Source organism: Hypomesus transpacificus, chromosome 19 (assembly GCF_021917145.1).
Source record: "Hypomesus transpacificus isolate Combined female chromosome 19, fHypTra1, whole genome shotgun sequence".
Lineage (NCBI taxonomy): Eukaryota > Metazoa > Chordata > Actinopteri > Osmeriformes > Osmeridae > Hypomesus > Hypomesus transpacificus.
In genome coordinates, this window is record NC_061078.1 from 5,460,583 (window position 1) to 5,486,118 (window position 25,536).

Sequence of the window (25,536 nt, forward strand, 5' to 3'; positions counted from 1 at the left end):
ATCTGACTGGACAGGCCTCTAGACCAATCTTCACCTCACGGCTGCAGAATGCCTCCACTGACATCTGGGTGAACACAGTTTACCATAAATCAGGAAGGACATCTACTTCAACAAACTGCCAGCTACTTGGCTCAAGCTACTCTAAACACAGGAGACCTCGTATCTTTTCTGTCTGTCTTTGTATCTGCCTGTCTATCTGTCTCTTTCTTTCTGTCTGCCTGTCTGTCTATCTGTCTGTCTTTCTGCCTGTCTTTCTCTCTATATATATCTATCTATCTATCCATCCATCCATCCGTCTGTCTGTCTGTCTGTCTGTCTGTCTGTCTGTCTGTCAGTCTGGACACCAGACATCTCTGCTCAGCCTTTACCAGTCTTCCAATCTTAAGGGCAAAGCTATGAACACCCTTCCTCCTGTAAACAAAGGGCTTCCTATTTGGTTGTGTTGACATTACAGCCAGTACAGTAACTAACACAGTACTATCATCTGAGCCGACCGCAGAGTCTGAACTGATAGGCCTAGAGGGAACCCATAAGCAAAGCAGTACACCAGTGTACACGCCTCAAAATGGATCCTCTCCTAGTGCTCCAGCTGATAAACATACGGTATACAGCGTGTTGACACTGTCTATCTGAGAGAGTCATTTGAGGTGTGGTATTCCTGGTAGATTTCCAAGATTTCTCTGTCTCAGATTCAGATGGCACAAGCAAAAAAACGAAATAAGAAAACGTCAAAAAAGGTTAAACAGGCAATTTGTCATTCCTATGTCGCTGTCAATCTCTCACGGTGAGTGCGTAGCTGTGTCCCCATTAATGTGTTTATCTTCAAGCTCTTACACGCGTCAGCTCAAGCAATCAAACAGTTATCTATGGTACAGGGTAGGTCAATGCTAAAATCAAAGGTACGGTGACTTCAGAAGCAGTTTAGACACTTTCATCAGTGCAATAGCTGCTGTAGCTAATGTTACAGACTAATACGGATATGCACAAGACACGCTCGAGTAATGATGCTGTTGCAAAATCGGACGTACATATGGAAGTACGCCGTAATAATCAGATGCTTTTCTGATTTCTGAGACAGAAATATCATGACATTTGGTAACATTTGTATAAAATTTAGTTGAGTTGTTACATTGTGTTCATTCTGAATAAATAAAAAAAGTTACAAACCTGATTTTTTTTCGGAAGTTTGTGAGGTCCACACTAGAAGTGATCTGAGGTAAATGTATCATTTTAAAAAGCAACAGTTGCATTTCAAGTCAACGAATATCCACAGTATACATAAGGTGTCATTTTAGCACAGTTCTGGTGGTTTTTGTATATTATTACCGTAGCCCAGGTTTATGAATACGAGCTGCATGCAGATGAACTGAAAAGGGTGAGGCAGCTGACTAAGAGTGAATTATCGAAGCAGTTACAATGTACTAGCCTACTAACACGTAATACAATATTGGAGATGGCCATTTGGTTTTCTTGGTCATATCTACATAATCCAAATCGTATTGGAAATTGTGCTGGCTACAGTATTTGGCTTTTGGGGAAATTGACGAATATCACACTCTGTGTATGTATTGGGGGCGCAGGAGGGGTTCGGGGGGGTGCAGCACGCATGGTTCACTCATTGGCTACCGGCATTTAACAAACCCCACTGGTAGAACATCGTGTTCTAATCCATTTCTAACAAACTTGTGGGAGAATTTCGATGTCAAACTATCAATTGAGAGGGCAATTATATTATTCTATACGACGTTTATGTTCTAACGTTAAAAAGTAAGAAGACATATCTTATCGAGAATGATTTAGCACACAATTGTCTTTATGTGCAACGATTGGAAGTCAGAAAAGTCTAGAACGGAGTGGGTTCTTAAACATCCGTGATATCTTATCAACATCATACACATTGTTACAGATCTTAATTGCTTCCGACTAATCGAACATTAGTTAGTGCTCACGTCCTGTCCTCGCGTGAAGGAGTTTCCTAATGAGGGCTACCGACTGGTAACCGGCATGACAGGTGCCTGAAGTGGGAGCAGTGATGGAGGAAGCTTTCACTGTTATATTTCCACAGCCTCGGTTATCACTTCAAATAGGACCACACTCAAGACACGGTAGTCAAGAGGCTCATCAATTAAACAATCTAATTTGATAACAGCTGCCAACATAACTGCCTCTTGGGAAGGAACAATGATGCGTAAACTGAATTAATTCCGGGCACGTTTTCTATGGCACGTGTCTCTCCATTATATAAGAACATGGTCGTGCCCTACCGGTATCACCGGACTGTACAGAGACCCAACATCCAAGGTAAATTGTCATACTGCACCCCCCGGTACCGGGAACCTATAGGGGCGTATCTTTTAATCCTGTCAAATCCTTCAAGCAGGGGCAGAGCAAAAATGTCAGAAGTGAAAAAGCTGATTTAAGACAATGTCTGATGGGAACAGTGTACAGGCCCATATCTGTCGATGGCAGTCGAATCATCAATATCAAGCCATTATTAAGGTAAAGTGGTGCCCGTGGAACAATTGCGCGCCGAATACACGATTACGCGTTGTTGGAGACGCGGCGGGGCGCAAACTAGATGAAGTGTATCCAACCGTTCTCCCACTCGCGCGGTGGGGACATCTTGAACCTGTGGCGTCGTACTTTGTAGTTGTTCCCGTTGTTGTTGTCCCAATACTCGTCACCCCCGACACAATACTTAATAGCAAACTGCAGTGTGCCTCCACTCGACAGAAACGTCGGAGTGATGATCTTGAAAGAGAATCTGTCCGTCACACCATCGCTTGAGTTGGGCACGTAAGACCCAAGGCTGTCCATAAATGTTATCCAATTGTTGAGAGAATACCTTAGATGCACGCTTTTCTCAAAAGCCAGATTCAACACACGCACGAAACCGGACAAGCTGAATTCGTCTGCTTCGACTGTTTCCAACAACACTTTAACTTCTCTCACCTTCTGTTCGAAGCCAGGCATCGTCCCGGGGTTTGAGAACTGCAGTTCCATAAAAACAGACCGGTTGGGTGCCCGGGGGAATTTATCAAGGTCGTTCAGATGGAGGGGACCCCTGGGGAATTTGGCTAAAATGCGCTCGGGGACCTCGGGCATGTCTGTGTCGTCGAAGTGCTTAACGGAGATCAGCTCGAGACCCAGGGAGTCAGCGAAACGGACCTTTTTCTCACTGGTTGGGCTCCGACTGCGGATAATCTCTAGTTTAGCTCTCTCGATGGGGGTCGGTAAGGATTTGCATCTCCGTCGCAGGTTCGGACTCTGCGGTGGTTTGAGGAATATTTCACGACCCCTTGGTCGCTCGTCGACTACCGGGGTATCGATGGGTTCGCAGGTACCGTTCATCAACTCCAAGTCCTCCCCATCTTCCAGCATCGGGTTCGCCGCAGCCAAGCTCCCAAACAGCCCGGCGATGCAGCTGTAGTTCCTTGGAAGGCAGTTCTTCGGAGGCAGCATGACTGCAACTGGGCGCACAGCCTCGGTTTCCATCAAGCGAGAGAGTCCGGTTGCAGAACCGCGGTCGTGATGAGAGAAACGGGAAACAGGGGAAAAAAATATGTCAGGTGTCCAAGTCCGAACCGCGGATAGGCGCTGTGCCTGCGTCAGATGCTGACAGTGAGTGGTTCTGGACCAATAAGCTATAAGCGAAGCTGTTGCGGCACACACGGTACCCTACGGCCCTCTACTCCATCTGTATCTTCGAGTCACTTCGAAAATCCATTCACACTCGCATGTATATCGTAAATTATTAAAGAAAAATATAAAACGGGGATCCTCTAGATGCACGTTTCCTACGGGGTGCGCGAGTCACGTTTTAAAAAGTGTGCCGGGTGCACGGTGAGCTGCATCGTAGAGAAGGTCTCGATGTTTGAGAATGGGTAGTCTATAGTATACTCCACGAGCTCTGTGGCTGACTGGAACGCGACGTGCTGAACAGCTCGTTCCGTTATGGCCGGTATCCAAAATACAATTTCCTTTTAGAGAATGAGGAAGGAGACGTTTTAGAGGCCAAACACAAACACAATAGCATACCTTGTCAAATCTAGTGTTGCATCTATTTAAATCAAATACAATGAACGGCCTTTGACATAACAATAGGCAAAAATATAGACCTAACCTAGGCAATGTTAGCTCGATAGCTCAGCTTGTAGTGTAGCCAGGGTGGTTGCTGATGTTGTTTTTCCCATTGAGACGGTGTCGGCCCCCCGCCCTTTTTCCAAATTCCGGCCCTCAATTATTAGGAATTATACCAATTTAATATATATTCAGCCTTGCTCACCCGTTGCTCTTCCAACTCAGTTTCCTGATAACAGTGCCACCTTTTCAGAAGTATTATCTACGTCTAAAGCTGCCAAAAACCCATACTGGAATGTTGGGCTCCTAAACATCAGATCTCTATCCACAAAGGCCGTTTTGATTAATGATCTGATGTCTGACTGCAGCCTGGACCTGATTGGTCTCACCGAAACCTGGCTAAAACCTGATGAATATTTCCCCCTGAATGAAGCTTCGCCTCCTGATTTTGCGTATTCACACATCCCTCGTGTTTCAAAGAAAGGTGGTGGTGTTGCTATGTTATATAAAGCTAGCTTCAACCTCAGCCTAAAATCTGTCAATACCTTTAAATCATTTGAGATAATTTGTATGAAACCACCAACTACTTTAAAAAGGACTAATTCTACTACTGTTGCCCCCCCTCCTTCGTTTTGTATAGTTACTCTATACCGGCCCCCTGGCCCATACTCCCTCTTCCTTGAGGAATTTGCTGATTTTAGTGCTGATCTTGTGACATACACTGACAATATCTTAATTATGGGTGATTTTAACATTCATGTCGATGACCCAAAAGATCCTCTAAGTAAGGCCTTTACTGCTCTTATGGATTCCACAGGTCTCACTCAGGTGGGTTCTAAACCTTCCCATCTTCACACGCATACATTGGATTTAGTTCTCACGCGGGGAATCAAGATTAGTGATGTCATTGTTCATACCCACAATCCTATATTATCAGACCACTGCCTGGTAACCTTTAAAATGGATCTCTGCCAGAGCCTTGGAGGCACCCAGATTATTTCTATTAGCCGCTGCTTAACCCCAAATACAGCTCTGGAACTGGCTAGTATTCTACCCGCTGCACTAGAAGCACTTGATGTCCCGAATAAATCATTAAATGCTAAAACAAGGGATCTGAATTTGGTTCTTCAGCAATCCCTAGATTCTGTTGCTCCACTCAAACCAAGGAAAAGAATAGACAAGAAACTGGCTCCATGGTATTCAGAGGAAACCCGCACTCTCAAGAGGTCCACTAGAAAATTAGAGCGTAAGTGGCGTACCACTAAATTGGAGGTTTTCCGCCTGGCCTGGAAGGACAGCCAAATAGAGTACAAGCAAGTCCTCATCAGGTCCAGATCAGAATATTTCTCTAAGTTGATTAGTAAGAACAAACACAACACTAAGTTCCTATTTGATACTGTTGCAAAACTCACTAAGAAAAGTACACTCTGTGTTAGTTCAGATCTCTCTCCCAATGATTTCTTAGATTTCTTTGACCAAAAAATCTATGCAATAAGGGACAAACTACAGACTAGTCCTGGAGGAGTGGCCATCAACACTGATTTTCCCTCTGTACCCAGCATTCTGCATGTTGAGACTCTCACTCACTTTAACCCTATTTCTATGGAAGCATTCATCAAGCTGATAGATTCCTCGAAACCCACTAGCTGCCTTCTCGATCCCCTCCCTGCCAAACTTTGTAGGGAACTTCTCCATATTATTGGACCGCCCATGCTTAGTATTATTAATGAATCTCTTGTAACTGGACAAGTCCCTGACGATTTCAAACAAGCTATTATCAAGCCCCTTCTTAAAAAAACAAACCTGGATCCAGGTTGTCTTAGCAATTACAGGCCCATTTCAAATTTGCCATCTCTCTCCAAAATTTTGGAAAAAGCTGTGGCAAAACAGCTCACTGAGCACCTCTCCTCAAATCAGCTCTATGAACCTCTCCAGTCTGGATTTCGTCTTCACCACAGCACTGAAACTGCATTAGCCAAGGTAGTCAATGATCTATTATTAGCCTCTGACGCGGGCTTTAGCTCTGTCCTTGTTCTTTTAGACCTAAGTGCAGCTTTTGACACTGTAGATCATGAGATTCTCCTGGAACGTATGGAGAACTATGTTGGGATTTCTGGTACTTCACTTCAGTGGTTCAGATCGTATCTATCTGATAGATCACAATATGTCCACTATGATGGTTGCTCATCCAGGAGCTCCATTGTAAAATACGGAGTACCACAGGGTTCAGTTTTAGGCCCTCTGTTATTTTCACTCTATATGTTGCCTTTAGGAAACATAATTAGAAGTTTTGGGGTAGATTTTCACTGCTATGCAGATGATACTCAGCTATACATGTCTATAAAGCCGGGAGAATTTCCACATGCTATGGAAACCTGTGTTTCCGGGTTGAAAACTTGGATGACTGCAAATTTCCTTCTTCTTAATTCGGATAAAACCGAGGTTCAAATTTTTGGTCCGAAAAAACACCGAAATAATTTATCCCATCTAACCTTAGACTTAGACGGCGTCAAAGTATCTCAAAGCCAGCTGGTAAAAAATCTGGGAGTCACAATGGACCCAGACCTTTCGTTTGAGTACCATATTAAGCAAATCACCAGAACAGCATTTTTCCATCTACGTAATATTGCCAAAATACAAAAATTCCTCTCAAAGGATGATGCTGAAAAACTAATACATGCTTTTGTTACGTCCCGATTGGACTACTGCAATGTGTTGTTCTCTGGCCTCCCAATTACCTACCTAAAAAACTTACAGCGGGTGCAAAATGCTGCTGCTAGACTATTGACTAAAACTAGAAAGTTTGATCATATAACATCGACTCTTATCTCTTTACACTGGCTCCCTATCCAAGCCAGAGCTGATTTCAAAGTTCTACTACTAACTTACAAATCTCTGCATGGATTGGCACCACTGTACCTCTCCGGTCTCCTTGCACCCTATTGCCCCGCAAGGTCTCTAAGATCTCAAAATGCCGGCTATCTGGTAATACCCAAAGTTAAGAAAAAAACTGCTGGAGGTAGGGCGTTCTCATATAGAGCACCTCTTCTTTGGAACAAATTACCCATCTCAATTAAGGAAGCTGATACTGTCTCGACATTTAAAACTAGATTAAAAACGTTCTTGTTTAGTCAATTCTATGATTGTTAAAGGGAAGTATGTGTGTACTTTCTATGTAAACCTGGGATGTGTGCTTGCCTATGTGTGTATCACATGTAACTTTTAAATTTTAATTATAGCTTATGTTCACATTGCCCAGCTAGATGTTACAAATAAAGTAAACCTGTTACTGTATATTGTTAGTATTATTATTATTATAGTTCCGTTGCTGTATATTGTTACTGTTATAGTTTTTATTACTAGTTGGAGACAACGGGGGACTGGCTGTTTTCATCCTTATTCGTATAAGTATAACCTACTTTAGAGTTCTTTCCCCTGGAACAGATTTCATGTTCCAACTGAGGGGGGCTGTCGTTGTTTTGGTGTGTGGGGCTGCATCAAATACCCTTTTTGCTCTGTTAAATTGCTGCACTAGTCCACACTTGACCGGTGGGGATCTCATTCTATTTTGACTGTAACTGTTAGCTGCTCCTGGCATTCTCTAATCCCTGCTCTCCTCTCTGTCCCCCCCCCACACATTCCCTGTGGTGTGGGGGGTTTGAGCTGTCAGGACCTGCTTGGTCGTCGGTCTGCCAACGCTGAACCAGGTCGTCACCCGGAATCCAGTCTCCATGACGGCCAACAGCGAGTTTCCCGGTCCCATCCAACGTCTATAAAGCCGAACAATGGATTTTGGTGTTTCAAAACCCATTGACACTGTATGACTATGTTTAGCTTGTGTTCTGCTCCTCTCTCTTACCAACCGTCTCTGGAGGAGGGGATCCCTCTCTGAATTGCTCCTCCCAAGGTTTCTTCCATTTTTTCTCCCGGTGGGAGTTTTTCTGGGAGTTTTTCCTTGTCTTCCTTGAGGGTTTAGGTTGGTTGAGGGGCAGTTCTATGGGCGCATGTGAAGCCCTCTGTGACATGCTTGCGTGTAAAAAGGGCTATACAAATAAATTTGATTTGAATGTTATTTTTTATTCCTATTTTTATCTGGCCAGTCGTGCCTTGCTAAGTTGTGAAGAAAGCCTTTTGCAATTCAGTGGCCAATTACGAAACACGATCTGTGAAATCGGACACTGACACGTGATTATCACAGCAAGGTAAATTCCTGCAATCGTTGTGTGCAATTATGTCTGTGTCTCATCTCTTCACGCCCCCTCCCGTTTTCCACTAGCCTACGTCACTTCTATCTGGCGCTGCCTCTTTTAGCGTAGTTGTCACGACAACGGCGCACTGTCTTCACTCCAAACACTTCTTGCGCGTTGCACACCTTTGTTTGGGTTTGTCTTTGTGAGCCGCAAAACTGTGTGATAAATACTTGATGACTCTGCGCAGCTGCCTATGAAGTTGACTTGACAAGCCTTAAGAGCGGAAACTTGTTTGGGTGATCGAGATGAGCGTGTCTCACTCGTCATGGTGAGTAAACTAAATTCGAACAGACTTTACTTGCATTTGTGACAGGCGGTGATGGTTCGAATTCCTTCACTCGCACTCGTAAACGTCGCAGTGTTAGTGTAAACAGTGTTAATATTTTGATCAGACATATTAATCTGTGTAAACAATGTCAATCGTCAGTTTATATTATACTTCACCCAGCATTATCGGGTTGTTCAGCAGTTGAAGGTAGCCTACGCATTGTTCTGCAGCGAGCTTAATGTATTTTACACTTACTTTGGTAGATTGTTCTTCACGTCACAGACGTCATTGACCGGTTTTTAATCTCACGATGGACATGTCAGCGGAATGGGCCCGGACACCTGCACAGGTGGACAACAAGAGTGTGACCCTGAACGAAACAGAATGGGAACAAACCAGTCAACTGCAAGATAATGAACATGTCAACGTCTTACTTGACATTAGTGAAGACATCTGTTATAAAGAACAGGAGCCGTTGGAATCCCTGTCCCTCAACGGTTGGGAAGAAGCTGTGAGTATTTCACAGTTTATCCACTCTCAATGATCTTAGTACACACTGTAGATCTTCATTCCCGAGAATTTTTTGGGGGTTTCCTTTGAACAAAATCTGAAATAGAACATAAAAAAACAGGCAGTCATGTGCATTGAGCTGTCATATCACCAATAATCTTGTATAACACTTCATTTAATATGCAAAAACTGGTCATTCATTTGAGAGCTAACCCAAACCCTTACTTGTTATATAGTTAGATCTCTCTCTCTCTAATGCTGTTGTGTTTTTGTGTCGTGGAAGGTCCATGGATGGGGTCTGTCTTCTCCTCTCTCCTGCCTGTTCCAGCCCCCGCGGAGAGGGAGAGCAACCAGGACCACACACCCTGCAGACTACCACTGCCTCCTGTGTGCCGACCTGAAGCTTTGGGAACCCCCGGGGCCTGACGATCGACCCCATTCCCCCACGTCCAGCTCAGGGGCCCCTCGTGAAGACCCCCAGCTCAGCAAACCTTCTAGATCAGCCCTGTCACACTGTCACGCCTACGTCCCCTACAACCGGCACTCTGAGCTCCGCTGGAGTCAATCTGCTGTTCCCTGCGGTCCCTTTCTCTCCGGTCGCCGTCCTGCTCCCCCCTCGGCTGTTTGTGGTCACTCCCCCCTCTCCTCCAGCCCCTCTCCTCCGGTCATCCACCCTTCCTCCGACATGGAGGCCCTCGTGTCTCCCAGGATGCAGAGCCTGAACAAGGCTTCCCAGCAGCCTTCTGTCAGAGACAAGCTGTCGTCGGAGGAGGACAGGGGTGGTGAACCCTGTGAGCGTCTGTCCCCGCGTCCGCCCGCGGCCGCCCCCCCCTCCAGGCCCCCCCCCCCAGGAGGTGTCTGACGGCCCCCAGCCGGAGGACAGGGGAGGAAACATGAAGCTGATCATCAACAGCTTCTCTGTCCTGCCCCCTGTCCGGTCCTCCTCCCAGACCAGGCACCCCGGGGGCCCCTGCCTCCCCAGGAGGGCCGAGCCCCCTCCGGGTCACAGTGAGGGGGCACTGTGGGAGGAAGAGTCCTCACCCGCTGTCGCGGGGGAGAGCGAAGGTGTGGAGAGAGAAGAGGAGACGAGAGTGGGCCGGGTTCCCGGGGAGAATGGCCACCCTGCAGTCACCTCGGCGTACCTGGCATCCAGACAGAGCCACAGTCTGCTCTCTGCTTTCAGCATCCAGGTCTACCGGAGGGCAGAGGCCCCTCTCCTGGGGCTGGCCGACCCCCCGGCCCCCGCTCCCTGCACCTTGGGCGGCCACCTCAGACAGGACCCCCGCACCGCCAGCGGACAGAGACTCGTGTTTGGGACGAAGCCCAAGAACGTGAGGCGTGTTCAGCCTCAGCTGCCCACCCTGATGGGGACACGGGTTCGAATCCCGGCTTCCTCTCACAGACTGCTGTAAAACACGTCTGCTTGGCGTCTGTGGGTTTGATTAAAGTAAACGTTCAGAGCAAAACTTTCACGTTTTACATGGCCCAGATAAATGCATTAAAAGCTTTACTAAATTAAGTTGAACTCGTACAGGTATGATATACAGTCATAATGTCATAATGTTTGTTTTTTTCATTGCAAGATGCACCTACACCTGAACATGAGCGTGTGAGTTTACAGTTGGATTTTGGTTATTGTACTAGTGCCTCTGACACATATTGAATTACAGATCCAGAATCAGTTTACTTTTGTCTAGCGGTGAGTCCAAATACCCATACTAAAATACTACTTACTACGGTAGATACTATATACATCCATATAGTATGGTATAAGTATTAGTATGGTAGTTTGGAAAGACAAAGTCCAACCAGAAACCAGAAACTTCTACCCAACATTTCTGACCTAGTTGGGTGTGCTTTTAAACGTGCTCAAACGCTTCCCTCGCTGCTGGTCAGAAGTGCCTCTCTAGTTCCCCAGCAACTGAGCTACCTCATCTAAGAATCCAGCCTGTGGCTCTCAACTCAAGAGAGAGATCACAGATCCCAGCATGTGCAACTCCCACCGTCAGCCATTAGTCAGTACCCCTCACCCCCCCCCCTCACGAGTTCAACTCTACAGCCCCAAACATGACTTGAACCATTGCCAAATAATCTGTTACATAACCCTTCCTACCCCTACAGAATTGATTAAGCGCGGTTGTTGCTGGGATTGAATGACATGTCTGTGATTGTGCGGATCGGACGGTGAATGAGGCAGGTGGAGTTGTGGAAACAGGATCCTACAGCTGTCGGGTTAATGACACTGACTTATTGTAGTATTTAGACAATTAACTGACATCGAGGGGAGGCTATGGTGGGAGTTTACCTGAAATGGCATGTTGAGTTGTTTATGTGTGCACCGGATGATCAATAAAATAATAATAATATATGAATTCCATTGATGCTAAACTGCAAAGTTGAGCCTGGCTCTAGAAGCTATGAAGATAACTTGTAAAGCCTTCTATTTACAGACCAGCTAACCCTAACCCATAATCTTTTTTCCCACTTATGGTGCAAAAAGCTAATTTCAATCATTTATTGAGAGCGTCTGCAGCATAGCTTTGACAAAACAATGATCTTCTATACAGTTGAGCAACAGAAACACAACAATCAAAACAAAGGCAGCAGACAGACACAACTGAAGACGCCATCTTGGCACAGGCTGCATCGCGCTCCCTACCAGGAAATAAAGACAATCAAGCACTTTAACGAGTTAACACCGTAGGCTAGTTTACACATTTCTAAAGAAGGCTATCTTTTTTTCTCCTTTTATCAGCGCAACTTAGACCCAATTGACAATAAATTAGAAGTAGTGTTTTCCATATAATAATACATATATATACAGTCATGTAATGTGGAGGCAGAGAATTAAAGGCTATACATTGTAAGAAGGAAACAGTCCCATATAATGGTTTTGGAAACAGTGCAAAACACAGCCAAGGAAACAATGGGCACAGGGTCATGTACATTCTGCAGTTTCTATGTAAAAAGTTCCAACAGTACCGTCCTGCACTATAAAATAATCTACGGACTGTGTAAATACTGCATAGCACTCAAGAACCTTGACATGACGCTATCAAGTTATAAATACGGATCATCAAAGGCATTCTAACAGATCATGCAACAGAAAACCTGTAGAAACAAAAATAATCAAAGATTCAAACATGCCAATTAAACATGACCAAAAGGATACTGATTATTCCGTTGTTTAGGCTACATCCAAAACAATGTACTATTTTTTTTTATTGTGATCGTCTTTCTTCCTCTTAAAGCAGTTTAAGGGTACTGACCAGGGTACTGACCAACAACATACATAACCCAAAATGATAGCTGTAAGGCACCTACATAAACAAAAAAAGAATTACTTTATAACGTGGGATCTCTTTCTAGAGTTCACATTCAATTACCATGTCGCAGTGATGTCGAAAAAGTTGTGAATCAGGGTGGTCCAACTGAGGTACCTAAGAGTACTTAGAAACGACAAAACAGGTGGTTTTCCAGTAGCAAGTTCATCACAATATTTGCACACTTCCCCCCACTCCTCCATCCCATTGGGATGAAATGGTAGGGGTTTATTCCGTCAACTGAATAACAATATTCAAAGTTCAGTCGGACCCAAAGAGGCCTGGACGATATTACTGGACACACACGGTCACAACAGAGTCACAGTGACGATAGCATAGCTAGACCTAGATCTAAGCCGTGTACTGGTTTTTAGATAGCATCGTATTACCTACACAGTGAACCGCTAACGTAGCCTATACACTTACGGCCAGCTAATGAATAAATCATCGACGATGACAGCGTTGTCTGCTAGTGCTACCTAACTGATTGCCCCGGGGATGTTCAGGACAGTGACCTTACGGGGATGAAAGAGATATTACAAGACTAGAAATACCAGTCCCATCTCAACAAGATTCTTGGTGGCTATAGCCACTGAGTAGGATGATCAGGGTTCACCTTACCTTCCCATTACAGCAAACGAGACAGCTAGCGCTACTGCTCGAGCTTTGAAACGTTGAAATACACTGACATTTCAAGAGAAAATACGCATGTAGTAGTATGTCATCATATGTGCAAATAAACGTGTACTGGCCAGGTGTGTGTATGTGTGTGTGTGTGTGTGTGGGGGGGGGGGGATAATCATGCCTGTCAACTAATAAAGTGCTATTAATATTGTGTGTGTGTGTGAGGGGTGTGTTTTCCCTGGGCATGTTCCGACCCCCACAGTGGAATGTTCCTAGACTCTTAGACTGAGAAGTCTCCCTCCTTAAGAATGTGTGTCTGTCTGACAGTCCTCTATAGGCAGTGGACTGTCCAGGGGATGGAGATAAGCTGTCTGGCCACTCTGGGGAGGGGTGAAGAGAGGAGACACCAGACACCAGCAGCCTGTCATGTTTGAGGGGGGTGAGGGGGGGCGTGAGGTAGCCCCTGTGTGGGTGTGGTGGGGAGGAGGGGGGAGGGGGTTCAGCTGTTGGGTTTGTCTGGGTTCTGGAAAAGCCCAAACAGCTCCTGGCAGGTCTGGGTCTCCACAGAGCTGAAGTGAGACTCGACGTTCCAGGCCAGGTCAGCTGACAGGAAGTCGTCCATGACGGTCTGGGTCTCGTTGCTGGTTAGGAACAGGTGTCCGAGGCTCTCCGACGGCCCGCTCGCCGTCTGGGTCTCCGTGGTGCTCAGCATCCTGGTGGGGTCTCCTCCGGACAGGGCTGGGTGTGGGGGGCGAGGTGGCGAGGGCGGCAGGTCGGTCTGGGTCTCGTTGTCGGATGACTCGGTGCTCATGGAGAAGCTGGACTGGCGCAAGATGTTCCCCAGGGGCACGTGTCCGGAGCCGGCGCTCAGCAGGAAGTTGAGGTCGGTCTGCGTCTGCGTGTCGAACATCTCCAGCTCCAGGTCGCTGCGGGCCTCGCCCTCGCCTGCCGCCGCTAGCCCCTCCAGCAGCAGGAAGTCGGTCTGCGTGTGGGTGTCCAGGGACTCCAGGGGCGCGGACAGCTCGCTCTCCTCCGTCTGAGTCTGGATGTGCACGGCGTTCAGGAACTCCTCAAAGTCAAAGTCGATGGCGGCGTGGGGGGCGGAGGATCCAGAGGAGCCGTCCGTCAGACCTTGGTGGGCGGCCATGCTGTCGGACAGGATGTTGGCCAGGTCGTTGATCAGCGCCATGGTCTGGGTCTGGTTGTCGGCAACGCCGCTCGCCTGGAGATCGTCCGTCTGCACGCCAAAACACATCCCCCCCGCCGACTTCTCCTCCTCCTGCTCGCCGTAGAGGTTGTGGTGGTGGGTTGGGAACGCGTCGTCGGACAGCGCCGTCTGGGTGGAGACGCTGAGGGAGTCGCCTTCGAACAGGTGGGAGCAAGCGATGGCCTGGTCTAACTGCACCCTCTCCTCAGCCCGCTCCCTGGTCTGGGTCTGCCTGGTGGTGGAGGGGGACGAGGACGAGGCCAGCTGCCCCAGGACGTGGTTCTCCGTCTGGGCCGCGATGGTGGAGGTGGCTTTGGTCCTGGAGGAGAAGGTCTGGGTCTCCACGCTGACCGGCAGAAGAACCTGAGCGCTGACGCTGATGTCTGTCTGGGAGCAGGAGGACACTGAGGACTCCCCTCCAGCCCCCAGCCCCCCGACCCCCAGCCCCACAGCCTCCCTGGCCAGGAAGGACATGTCCGTCTGGATATTGGTGGAGGTGCTTCTCCCTCGCTGCCCCCCTAGACAGCTGGCTGGATCGTCCGCCAGACCCACTGGCTCCAGACTGACCTGCACCCCCGTGCTGATAGGACCCAGGCTGGAGCGGGAGGCCTGCATGCTACCCCGGAAGCCCAGCGTCCTGGGGTCCAGGTGGGGCACCACGGCTGCCATGGACTGGGGCAGCAGATGGAGCGTGCTGAGGGAGCCGTGGCTGTCCACAGCCAGGACGACGGAGCGCAGCGCCCCGCTGTCGGAGGGCAGGAGGACGGGGAGGTGAGCCAGCTGGATGACTGGCACGTTCACCACTGCCACCTTGGGCTTGGGCAGGAGAACCTTCTGGAAGGTTCTGGGGGTGTTGGAGTTGTGTTTCATGGGATCCAGGACGTCGGAGGCGAAGGAGAGATGGCAGTCGGAGCTCATCTGCTGGCACGGCCAATCGCTGGCTTTCACCTTTGCGGCTCCACCAATCAGCTTCTCCATCTTACGCTTTTTCACAGGCGGGTACCTGGCACAGGGAGGGTGGGGTGTTAGGATCTATATTCAACACCAGGACCAGAGATGGGAAAAGTACACACTTCACTCCTTCAAGTAGAAGTACAGATACTCATGTTTAAAAATACACTTTTTCCCACAAGTTTAAGTAATGAGTAAAAAGTATTGATTACTACTACCTCTTGGACCTCACAAAATACAAAATAGAAAAATACACTATAGAGACCAGCACATTTGCCGGAAATCCTTTATGAAAACGTTCGTAAGTTTGAAAAAACTGACACCATGTCGTGTTGTGTGTGGAAAAAAAGATACAACGTTTGTTAGTATTTTGTAAAATATTTATCAACGTTTCAAAACTTTTTTTTTTAAATTATTTTTATTTTCTACAACATATTTTTCAAACTTTCATAGAAAAGGTTTTTGACTTCATTTTTTGGGGGTAGAATACAGACCCTAATCAACGAAATAATGTACATAAATATATATATTTTTACTTCTTCTATATCATTTTGTATAAAAACCTGAGCTAATCCAATGTACCTGTGCTCTGTGGGAACCTCGTGGCCAGTCCTGTAGATGTGAGACAACAGCGCCGCCCTGCTGGCGTACGGGCAGCCGCAGGTGCAGCAGTAGGTCTTGCCGCAGTCTTCCGTGTGGCGCCTAAGGTCCCACTCTGTGCTGTAGCCGTTGCTGCACTTGGAACACTTGTGCTTCTTCTCAGCGTGCATCTTCATAAAGTGCTGAGAGACGGAACAGAACAGACGACTTGGCAACGTGGTGATGGAAACGGGACGTTGAGAGAGGGCGAGGGAAGCAGTGGAAGCGTGAGGGGAAACTGAAATAGACACGGAGCCAGATGCAAGTCGGATATTGTTTATTCTGGAGAAGAGACCGTGGAGAGGTCTAAAAGGAGAAAGGTCTGGCACTGCCTGATGGAGAGACCCCAGGGGGTGAAATGAGTGCCAGTTCTCATTTTACCCCTCCTTAGCCAGTCCTCTGAAGTGTGACTCGGGTCTTTCCAACACCAAGGCTGTACATTGTGAAATGTACTATACAAGAAATTTGAACTGTGAAATTGTGTTTTAGCCAAACCTCACAAGCCCTAAGATTTGAGGCGGTCTTAGAAGGCCAATCCAAAGTCCTCTGACGTTGCTTGTAAAAAAGGCTATACAAATACATTTGGTTTTTGATTTGGTTTTGTGTGTAGAGTACCTGTTTGACCAGGGAGAACTGGGAGAAGGGGCGATTGCGTCCGCGAGGACAGCCTTCGATGGGGCAGCAGTACAGCTTCTGACTCCCCTTCATATCCTTCCTCACTGTCGGGTTGATGAGACCATCCTGGAGAGGAGAGGACGAGAAGAGGGGAGAGGTGAGGAAATTAGAGAGGAGGGGAGAGGAGAGAAGGAGAAGAGGTGAGATTAGAGAGGAGAGGACGAGAAGAGGGGAGAGGTGAGGAAATTAGAGAAGAGGGGAGAAAAGGAGAAGAGGTGAGGAGATTAGAGAGGACGAGAAGAGGGGAGAGGTGAGGAGATTAGAGAAGAGGGAAGAGAAGATAAGAAGAAGGGAGAGAAAAACATAAAATAATTCAGTTCATTGTATAGAGTTGCCTTCGCCAAATCCATGAGGCAACACTTTTCACTTAAACATTCATGGCTGTTCAGCAGGGTTTCACACTGAAATACTGATCAACCAGCAGATAGAGACAAAACCAAAGACTAACAACCTGAGCCAATTATCTCCAGTAAACGCGCACACACACACAAACACACACACACCCACACACAGACAGACTACAAAAGAAAAGGTGTTATATTGGGAACATGTTACGTAACCACCATGTTTGTGTGGGACAGCTCGCTCTAAAAGGCAAAGACATATGCAATGTAATTAGCCAAACAACACACTGTGCTCGCTTTCCCAGTGTTCAACATACCCCTTCTGCAGTTCCACTGCGATGGACACCGTATTCAATCAACGACAAGCTGCCTGCTTATTCGTATTATGTAAGAGTACAGGGCCGACTCAGAGCTAGGGAGGCCTCAGAGAGCCTGGAGGGACTTGAACATCAGGCGTGCCTAGCGCACAAACATGCCCAGCATCCAGGACAAGGTCACCCCACCCCGGTGCATCGTGGGAGGAGGGGGCTGACAAAAACGCTCGCTAAGGGGTGTCATCGCCGTACGCACGCCCGGCAACACGGCAGAACACACAAACACGCTGCTCAACCAGGCGATTACCCTCGGCTGCGCATCGCCACATCAGCCGCTGGGTTCAATCCAGGCTGGTGTGTGATTAAGGGAGAAGCTGTTGACAGGAGCAGGGTTGAGATCCAGCCTGTGTCTGATCCAGGCCCAGGAGCCACAAGGCCTGGCTCGTCCTCTCTGAGCTGCTCCACGCCACGCCACGATCCTTTCTACCCCCGCTGACACACCCAGGGGGCACCCAGGAGCCATGGGTGGAGCACGACCTCTCACACCCAGGTCACACTGGTGCAGGCAGACAGACAAGTTTGGTTTCTGCCTGATTAAAAACAGACAGCGTATATGAGACCTGCTGGGCAGGGCAGGGCAGGCAGGGCAACACACAGAACAGATTATGACTCGCAATCTGCTCCTGGACTGAGCGTCAGGCTCCTTATCAGCGAGTGTGGCTGCTCTGAACTGCTTAAGGGGCTGAAGCTGTGATCTCACCTGCAGAGGCACACACAGTGCGAGGACGCATGATATATATCAGTGTCCGCCTGGATGGCAGTTTAGCTGACTGGAGAAACAGTTTCAGAGCTGCATAAATAACCGTCAGTGTGATATTCTAAATCATATCTCATTCTGGCTGCGTGAATAATTCAGAGACATGGCCAGCCAGTATGAACCAGAGGAAGAGCAGTTTGTTGTTTCTATTGGGGCTGGTTAGGTTAGCATGACCTCACCCTCACCATCAGCCCATTCACATTGAACACAGACAGGGATTTCAAAAAGATCTCACAACTACTTGATGCTATTTGACCCAATGTTTGATACTGTTCTTCACAGGCCAGTGTCTCATGCACAAAACTATCAGATCTCCTTTCAGTTAATGGTGTGTCTGTTTACGTGCCTGTTTAATTATATTGTTCATCGTAAAATGAATAGGCCTATGTTAACAGAAATGCATCTATTTAAAGGTGTTCATTAGCTGCATGACATACATCTGGTTCCTAGTCCTGATTGAAATGCAAATATTAACCTTTATAACAATGAGTGTACTCAGAGTTGGGACAAATGACTGTCCCAAGACAGAGCCCCATTCATTTTGGGGACTGGGGTGTAAAACAGGAATCTACTCCCATTATGTTTCTGAAACCAGAGGGACACTGGGAAATGAATTCTGGTGAAGTGTCTGACCACTGTCATGATTTACCTGGTGACGACATCCAGATACCAAGCTGTCTATCGTGACCTCTCACGGAATTAATAACCGGCTAACTCACTCATCATTCAAGCAAATGGCCCCATGAGAACAGGCAACTGAAATTAATTATGTCCGTATCTGAATGCAAACTGTCAATGTGTAATGTATTGTATTTGCCTGATCTTATCACTACACGGGCTGTGTGCATTTCACGCTTATTTGATTAAAACACTAGTACTGTACAAGCCAAGTAGCTAGCAGGGCTAGCTAACTCAGAGGAAGGAGCGAGAATCGTTGGACTACTGTTGGTGTCATGATAGCCGTAGACATTATAGGCTAATGAGATACAGGTTACCAACGATACTTTTGAAAGATACGTTGAAGCTATCTAACTAGATTGATACAAAGTGTCTGGCTGAATGGTGTGTGGGACACTGCTAGCTGATGACTTGCGATTTTCTCATTCATTAGAACAGATACAATACGCAGGCTAAAAACCATTCAATTCACCGGCAAGTTAAGATCAACTATAACCCGCAAACTAGGCTCTTATCAAGACTTGTCTGTCAAACGTTGCAGCTACACTAACCTTTACTCCGTGAGACTTCACTAGATGCATGTTCAGCGCTGGCGTGTTTGGGAGAATCTTCCCACATCCCTCCACAGTACAGAGGATATTAGTCCGCACTTCTTTGGTTAGCTCCACGACAGACGGTTGGATAATTTCTCTTTGCTGTGAAAGAGCTTCTTCGCTGCATTTTGGTCTCAGGGAGGAAACGTTACCGTTGTTGTTAGCTTCCCCCGTTGCAGAGGCAGCCATGTTTCTGTTGACGACCGACTCGCCGCGGTTCCTGAGACGGCAGTGTGTACGGTACAGTAGGATCCGCTTAGGTGGGCGGGGCATGGGCGGTGGACCTTGCCTTTAATCGAGTCTCCTTGCTTCTAAATCTGCGCTGAATTAATCAATTTGAGATTTATCTTGGTTCACACTGAAACATCTCGACAGACTCATTATAGTGCAAGTCACTCAAATATAGGGTTACTCGTGGAGCAATCAATGATAATTAAACTCATAAGATTAACTTGTATTCAGATAAGTTATTGTGGTAAGTTTATTTACATACAGGAGTAAAAACAGACGTGTAAAATATTTTCCTATTACATTAAAGGAAAATCAATGTATACTGTATATGTATGATGGTAATGACCTAAGGCTAAACATATCTAACAGAAGCCGTGTGAAATGACACATGCTTTAATAAAACATACTTTAAAAAAGTATATACACATTCCTGAAATACATAAGCAATAGAATAAATGGTGGAAAATGCATTTTCACATTCAGTTCTGTTGATGCTATCTCGGTGAAGAGCCCAAGCCCTTATCTGTGATGACAAAGTAGTTCCTTCCTTTCTGGGTGATGGAGGACAGCAGGGGTGTGACAGGTGTGGAGGCCATTCCTGTTGAAGACAAAGCAGACCTCTCAACACCTGGTTAAGTACTTCCCGTCGGTTGCCGACATGCGTTAAGTCACCACGGAAAATAATGTGACCCACACACACATCCAGCCTCCTGCATTAAACACAAAACTAGAATCATGCCCGCCCGCCTGCAGCCCCAGACTCCATGAATATTACTTCCAGTTCATCTCCTGTCCTCTTGTGGCCATTGAAGGAAGTGAATAAATGAAACAGGATTTCTGACGTTGTCTGTGTGTTCATCCAGCCGGTCTGTCGGAGCCAGTCCCTCCTTCCCCTCACACGGAAGGAGGGACAGGACACGGAAGGAGGGACAGGACACGACTGATAGTCGTGCACAAGACACGCAGTGCTTGAGGGACACGTAGAGACAGACACGGCCCGAGGTGTCGTTACCCGAGGACACGCAGTGCTTGAGGGACACGTAGAGACAGACACGACCCGAGGTGGCGTTACCTGAGGACACGCAGTGCTTGAGGGACACGTAGAGACAGACACGACCCGAGGTGTCGTTACCTGAGGACACGCAGTGCTTGAGGGACACGTAGAGACAGACACGGCCCGAGGTGTCGTTACCTGAGGACACGCAGTGCTTGATGGACACGTAGAGACAGACACGACCCGAGGTGTCGTTACCTGAGGACACGCAGTGCTTGAGGGACACGTAGAGACAGACACGGCCCGAGGTGTCGTTACTTGAGGACACGCAGTGCTTGACGGACACGTAGAGACAGACACGACCCGAGGTGGCGTTACCTGAGGACACGCAGTGCTTGAGGGACACGTAGAGACAGACACGACCCGAGGTGTCGTTACCTGAGGACACGCAGTGCTTGAGGGACACGTAGAGACAGACACGACCCGAGGTGTCGTTACCTGAGGACACGCAGTGCTTGAGGGACACGTAGAGACAGACACGGCCCGAGGTGTCGTTACCTGAGGACACGCAGTGCTTGACGGACACGTAGAGACAGACACGACCCGAGGTGTCGTCACCTGAGGACACGCAGTGCTTGAGGGACACGTAGAGACAGACACGGCCCGAGGTGTCGTTACCTGAGGACACGCAGTGCTTGACGGACACGTAGAGACAGACACGACCCGAGGTGGCGTTACCTGAGGACACGCAGTGCTTGAGGGACACGTAGAGACAGACACGACCCGAGGTGGCGTTACCTGAGGACACGCAGTGCTTGAGGGACACGTAGAGACAGACACGACCCGAGGTGGCGTTACCTGAGGACACGCAGTGCTTGAGGGACACGTAGAGACAGACACGGCCCGAGGTGTCGTTACCTGAGGACACGCAGTGCTTGAGGGACACGTAGAGACAGACACGGCCCGAGGTGTCGTTACCTGAGGACACGCAGTGCTTGAGGGACACGTAGAGACAGACACGGCCCGAGGTGTCGTTACCTGAGGACACGCAGTGCTTGAGGGACACGTAGAGACAGACACGGCCCGAGGTGTCGTTACCTGAGGACACGCAGTGCTTGAGGGACACGTAGAGACAGACACGGCCCGAGGTGTCGTTACCTGAGGACACGCAGTGCTTGAGGGACACGTAGAGACAGACACGGCCCGAGGTGGCGTTACCTGAGGACACGCAGTGCTTGAGGGACACGTAGAGACAGACACGGCCCGAGGTGCAGTTACCTGAGGACACGCAGTGCTTGACGGACACGTAGAGACAGACACGGCCCGAGGTGTCGTTACCTGAGGACACGCAGTGCTTGAGGGACTCCAGGAGGTTGGGGCTAGCGAACTTGACCACGCATCTGAAAGGATCGTCCCTTCCCGTCATGTGTTGGTTGGAGCGGTCTTTGAACCTGGTCTCTAGCTGAGAGGGGAGCACATACAGGACTGCATCAACGCACTGTCATGTGGCTAATTCATTTAGCAGATGCTTTGATCCAACGGGATGTAGCGCACGGGGGGATTCGAACCGAGGACCTCTAGATCTGCGGTCGAAATGCCCTAGCCAATGAGCTACGCTTTAACATCTTACACAAACGCCTTTACAAACACTCAAGTTAATCTATAACAACCTTGTATCTATCCATGAGAGCCAGTCTGCAAGCTGTAGTTAGGGGGTTATGCACTATATGTACACCAGCAGATGACATGGTTACCTTGTAGATGGCGGTTTGCAGTTCAGGGACTTTACCGCTGCCAAAGGCCTCACAGGCCATTTGAATCCTGTTTCCGGCATTTTCTGCTTGTTCTCTCTCTATGTTGGGATCTGTAAACAGATAAAAGAAGAAAAATAAAATAAATATATATATATTTTTTAAATGGTCTCAAAGTGAAGCATCATTAGGTACGTTCGACTTCATGCAGCGCCTGCAGCCGACTGTCGGCGCCACATGAAGTAGAACACACCTAATAACACATAACTGGATCTATCAACACGATCTAGTACTGGCCATGCCGTGTCCAATGACATACTTTTTGGGGGTGCAACATTTTCCGTAAGTGGGTGTTGTTGGTACTTTGTAGAAAACACCTGTAAATGTACAAGAAAGAGAAAATTTGTAAAAAAATATCCATGCAATTTAAAATTCTCTTTAAACGCTTAAACTATTTTATTCTAACTTAAACGTAAGTTCATGCATTATGTTTTTCAATCATGTTTAATTGTATAACGTGTTTTTACGTGAAGCAGATGGTGTCTATCTTGTGTTTGAAAAGTGCTGAATAAAAAAAGAGCCTTGCAATACAAGGCTGGAATGGTGACAGAGGTGACAGAGAGGTGACAGAGAGGTGACAGAGAGGTGGCAGAGAGGTGACAGAGAGGTGACAGGGAGGTCACAGAGAGGTGACAGAGAGGTGGCAGAGAGGTGGCAGAGAGGTGACAGAGAGGTGACAGAGAGGTCAGCTAGTCCTACCTGCTGGTACTGTCTCATCAGTAAGTCTCTGATTGACGTCAGTTTGCGTCCGCTGAGTTGAGCGTCCTTTACGGAGCAGTACCCACAAGCCAGAACCAGAGCCTGCAGGACCCAGGGAACAAGGAGGGCGTTTAGAGCCCACAAACCTTTGCTTTTAGTCACACCTGTTTTGTACTGTGATGTTTTGTTCACGGGAATGTGCATTTACATGTGTGTTTTTTCACTGTTTAACATGGCAAAAAAAATCAATGTCATTGTAGAGCTGCGCTCTACCCCTTGATGCGCTCCGCCCCTTGTTGCCCCACTGCGTTCTCTCTCACTACAAAGGACCCGTATTAAAATGGAAATGTATTTCAATGTAGAAAAAATCTGACCCAAAAATGTAAGGTTCAGAAATTCAGGTTGCTCAAATTCAAATTAGCGCCTGAATGCAATCGAACCATCTCACTTCTCCGCGAGATAGTTTGATTGCATTCAGGCTCGATGGCCTTACCTATCCTTGATATCCCGAATGTTACAATCAGAATTTTTTCGGATCAAATTTTTTAGGTTCGAATTTTGTGGATCTGAATTGCACCATATAGCCGTACCTGATTACTAATCATAGGGGTTAAAGAAATAAAAACGTTTGGGTGTTTAGTTCCACTTTGATCCGTTCCCCCCTCTCACCTGGTTGAGCAGAGGTCTGTGCTTGGCCGTCAAGTTGCTCACAAACACATACGGTGTCTGAAGATGGTGGACCACGTATGTAGGCTTCATGTGGTTCGGACGAGTGAAGCTGTCGCCCCAGGCAACACGTATCCAGACAGCCTCATCCGTGTGCTTCTTGATCTTGATTGACACCTGGGAGAGGGATGATGAAAAGGGGGGGGGCCCAACATGAAACATGCCATGAGTCGTGTATCGGGCAGAATGCGGCAAATCCATAATCGGGTCTGAAACTGGCCCAGGACAGATGAGGTAGTGACAATTTGTGAATGGACTACACATTAATTGTGACAATTATTTGAAAGATTCAAATAGCATATATATATTTCCTACATGACTGATGAGCTGCTTGAGGTGGATTTTGAACTTTTTCTTGAACTGGGTCAGCTCCGTGGGCTGGGTCTCGTCTGGGCAGAGATAAGGATTGCGGTGAGAAACTGCTTTCAAAAGAACATTTTCCAAACGGTTAGCTTTTTAAAGGGAAAAACACAGGTGACCATACCTACGGCATCCAGGAACTGGTACGCATACCACATCCCATGGTTAGGGTTATCAATGACGTCTGCAAAAGAAAGAGGAGGCGTTCTAAGGTGCATTCGACTTCATGCAGCGCCGGCGTCGCCCGCAGCCCGGCTGACTTGAAGCAGCCAATGGCATTCTCAGCTTCAAGGCAGCCGGCTGAAGCCGGTGCTGCATGAAGTCGAACACACCTATTGACCCACCGGTACACGTGAACACGTCAGATAATCTAGTCAAGAAACTTGGTTAGCAAATAAACAATTATTTCACTTACACAGCATTTCGAGTTCTGTGATGTGTTTAACTGTCAGGCCATTTTCCTAAAAAGGAGTGAGGCGGGAAGAACATTATTTCTGTACTGTGTACAGACAGTTAGTGCTACCCAGAAACGGAGAGAAAGAGTTGAGTCAACTCCATTGCTTTCAATGAGACTGAAAAGTTCCAAACAAAACAGCAGCGTCGTTGATAAACAGCTTGTAACAGCATTGTTCGGAGGTAATAAGTAGAATTTATTTTATGTTAAATCTCTTTTTAAAATTTGTCCACAATCAAATGGCGGTACAAATAGCTGTACCATTTAAGCTCATTTTGTACCATCTAGTACTCTATGACTCTGGTGCTACCAACCTGTGTGACAAGGTAGCTAGCCTAAGTTAGCCTAGCAGGTATAGCTAGCTAATTATATAACCGTACTACAGTGCAAGTATCTGTTTAGAAACATTGTGCAGACGTCTGCTAGCTACCTCGCAAAGCACGAGTATGTCCTCCGTCAGTACAGCTTTTGTTAGCTTGAAGTTCAGTGACATGATTTGCTGCCTCGTAAAATGAGCCCATTTAGTCAGCATTGTCTGTAAAGACTGCGCCGGAATCTGTCGTATCAGCTTTTGTAATATCCGAATCGTCGACTCGTCCATGATTTCTCTTCTAATATAGGACACTTCAACACAAACGCTCCTTAGTTACAGGACAAACGATCAGAAATAGTTATCAGCTCGTATGGCAAAATCAAAATCCAAACAAGCCGCCCCAGACTTAACCGACCAATGAAAAGTTTGTGACGTCATTTCCTTTCGTCCTAAATTTGAATTTAGTCGCCGTCTGCTGGAGTGGAGTTCAAACTTCCGTTAAATTATACTACAAATGGAGCCTTGAAATATGATTTAAAAGTTTTACATTGAATATTCATATCAGCAAACTTGCTACACAACCTCGTGCTTTGAACTGTATTGAGGGACTGTTATAAGACATGTCTTTTCATGCAATATAGCCTCATCACTAAGCTGTTGTAGGACCCGCCTTTT

General features: G+C 47.2%; 4 protein-coding genes across 4 annotated transcripts; 1 reads left to right on the forward strand and 3 right to left on the reverse strand.

Moving 5' to 3' along the window:
- Positions 1 to 275: 275 nt before the first annotated feature.
- LOC124481706 (protein phosphatase 1 regulatory subunit 3E) lies at positions 276 to 4,203 on the reverse strand. The gene has a single exon (XM_047041878.1). It carries the CDS (start codon positions 3,493 to 3,495, stop codon positions 2,575 to 2,577), a length of 921 nt encoding a protein of 306 aa, XP_046897834.1. The 5' UTR covers positions 3,496 to 4,203; the 3' UTR covers positions 276 to 2,574.
- A 3,890-nt stretch (positions 4,204 to 8,093) lies between these two features.
- On the forward strand, positions 8,094 to 10,520 carry si:ch73-103b9.2 (uncharacterized protein LOC100150067 homolog). The gene is made up of 4 exons (XM_047042342.1): positions 8,094 to 8,598; positions 8,862 to 9,109; positions 9,392 to 9,899; positions 9,946 to 10,520. Exons 2-4 carry the CDS (start codon positions 8,909 to 8,911, stop codon positions 10,518 to 10,520), a joined length of 1,284 nt encoding a protein of 427 aa, XP_046898298.1. The 5' UTR covers positions 8,094 to 8,598; positions 8,862 to 8,908.
- Positions 10,521 to 11,615: 1,095 nt separating this feature from the next.
- Positions 11,616 to 19,524, reverse strand: atmin (ATM interactor). The gene is made up of 4 exons (XM_047042773.1): positions 19,232 to 19,524; positions 16,468 to 16,593; positions 15,796 to 15,995; positions 11,616 to 15,265 (listed from the first exon to the last, which is right to left on the reverse strand). Exons 1-4 carry the CDS (start codon positions 19,460 to 19,462, stop codon positions 13,555 to 13,557), a joined length of 2,268 nt encoding a protein of 755 aa, XP_046898729.1. The 5' UTR covers positions 19,463 to 19,524; the 3' UTR covers positions 11,616 to 13,554.
- A 227-nt stretch (positions 19,525 to 19,751) lies between these two features.
- Positions 19,752 to 25,472, reverse strand: cenpn (centromere protein N). Its single transcript, XM_047042084.1, has 10 exons — positions 24,979 to 25,472; positions 24,510 to 24,555; positions 24,219 to 24,278; positions 24,050 to 24,123; positions 23,678 to 23,851; positions 23,009 to 23,110; positions 22,569 to 22,626; positions 22,253 to 22,362; positions 21,837 to 21,960; positions 19,752 to 20,102 (listed from the first exon to the last, which is right to left on the reverse strand). The coding sequence occupies exons 1-10, from the start codon at positions 25,147 to 25,149 to the stop codon at positions 19,999 to 20,001; spliced, it is 1,023 nt and encodes a 340-aa protein (XP_046898040.1). The 5' UTR covers positions 25,150 to 25,472; the 3' UTR covers positions 19,752 to 19,998.
- Positions 25,473 to 25,536: the final 64 nt, after the last annotated feature.

Bases quoted from the DNA above. Each gene is read 5' to 3' on its own strand.
- LOC124481706 (XM_047041878.1), bottom strand. From the start codon at position 3,495: ATGGAAACCGAGGCTGTGCGCCCAGTTGCAGTCATGCTGCCTCCGAAG.
- si:ch73-103b9.2 (XM_047042342.1), top strand. From the start codon at position 8,909: ATGGACATGTCAGCGGAATGGGCCCGGACACCTGCACAGGTGGACAAC. The intron at 9,110-9,391 runs GTGAGTATTTCA...GTGTCGTGGAAG, and splicing joins TCAACGGTTGGGAAGAAGCT to GTCCATGGATGGGGTCTGTC. The intron at 9,900-9,945 runs GTGAGCGTCTGT...CCCCCCCTCCAG, and splicing joins GGACAGGGGTGGTGAACCCT to GCCCCCCCCCCCAGGAGGTG.
- atmin (XM_047042773.1), bottom strand. From the start codon at position 19,462: ATGGCTGCCTCTGCAACGGGGGAAGCTAACAACAACGGTAACGTTTCC. The intron at 16,594-19,231 runs GTTAGTGTAGCT...TCTCCTCTCCAG, and splicing joins TGAAGTCTCACGGAGTAAAG to GATGGTCTCATCAACCCGAC. The intron at 15,266-15,795 runs GTACATTGGATT...TCCCTGTGCCAG, and splicing joins GAGGTTCCCACAGAGCACAG to GTACCCGCCTGTGAAAAAGC.
- cenpn (XM_047042084.1), bottom strand. From the start codon at position 25,149: ATGGACGAGTCGACGATTCGGATATTACAAAAGCTGATACGACAGATT. The intron at 23,111-23,677 runs GTGAGAGGGGGG...TGGGTCCTGCAG, and splicing joins ACAGACCTCTGCTCAACCAG to GCTCTGGTTCTGGCTTGTGG. The intron at 21,961-22,252 runs GTAACCATGTCA...CTCCCCTCTCAG, and splicing joins TGCAAACCGCCATCTACAAG to CTAGAGACCAGGTTCAAAGA.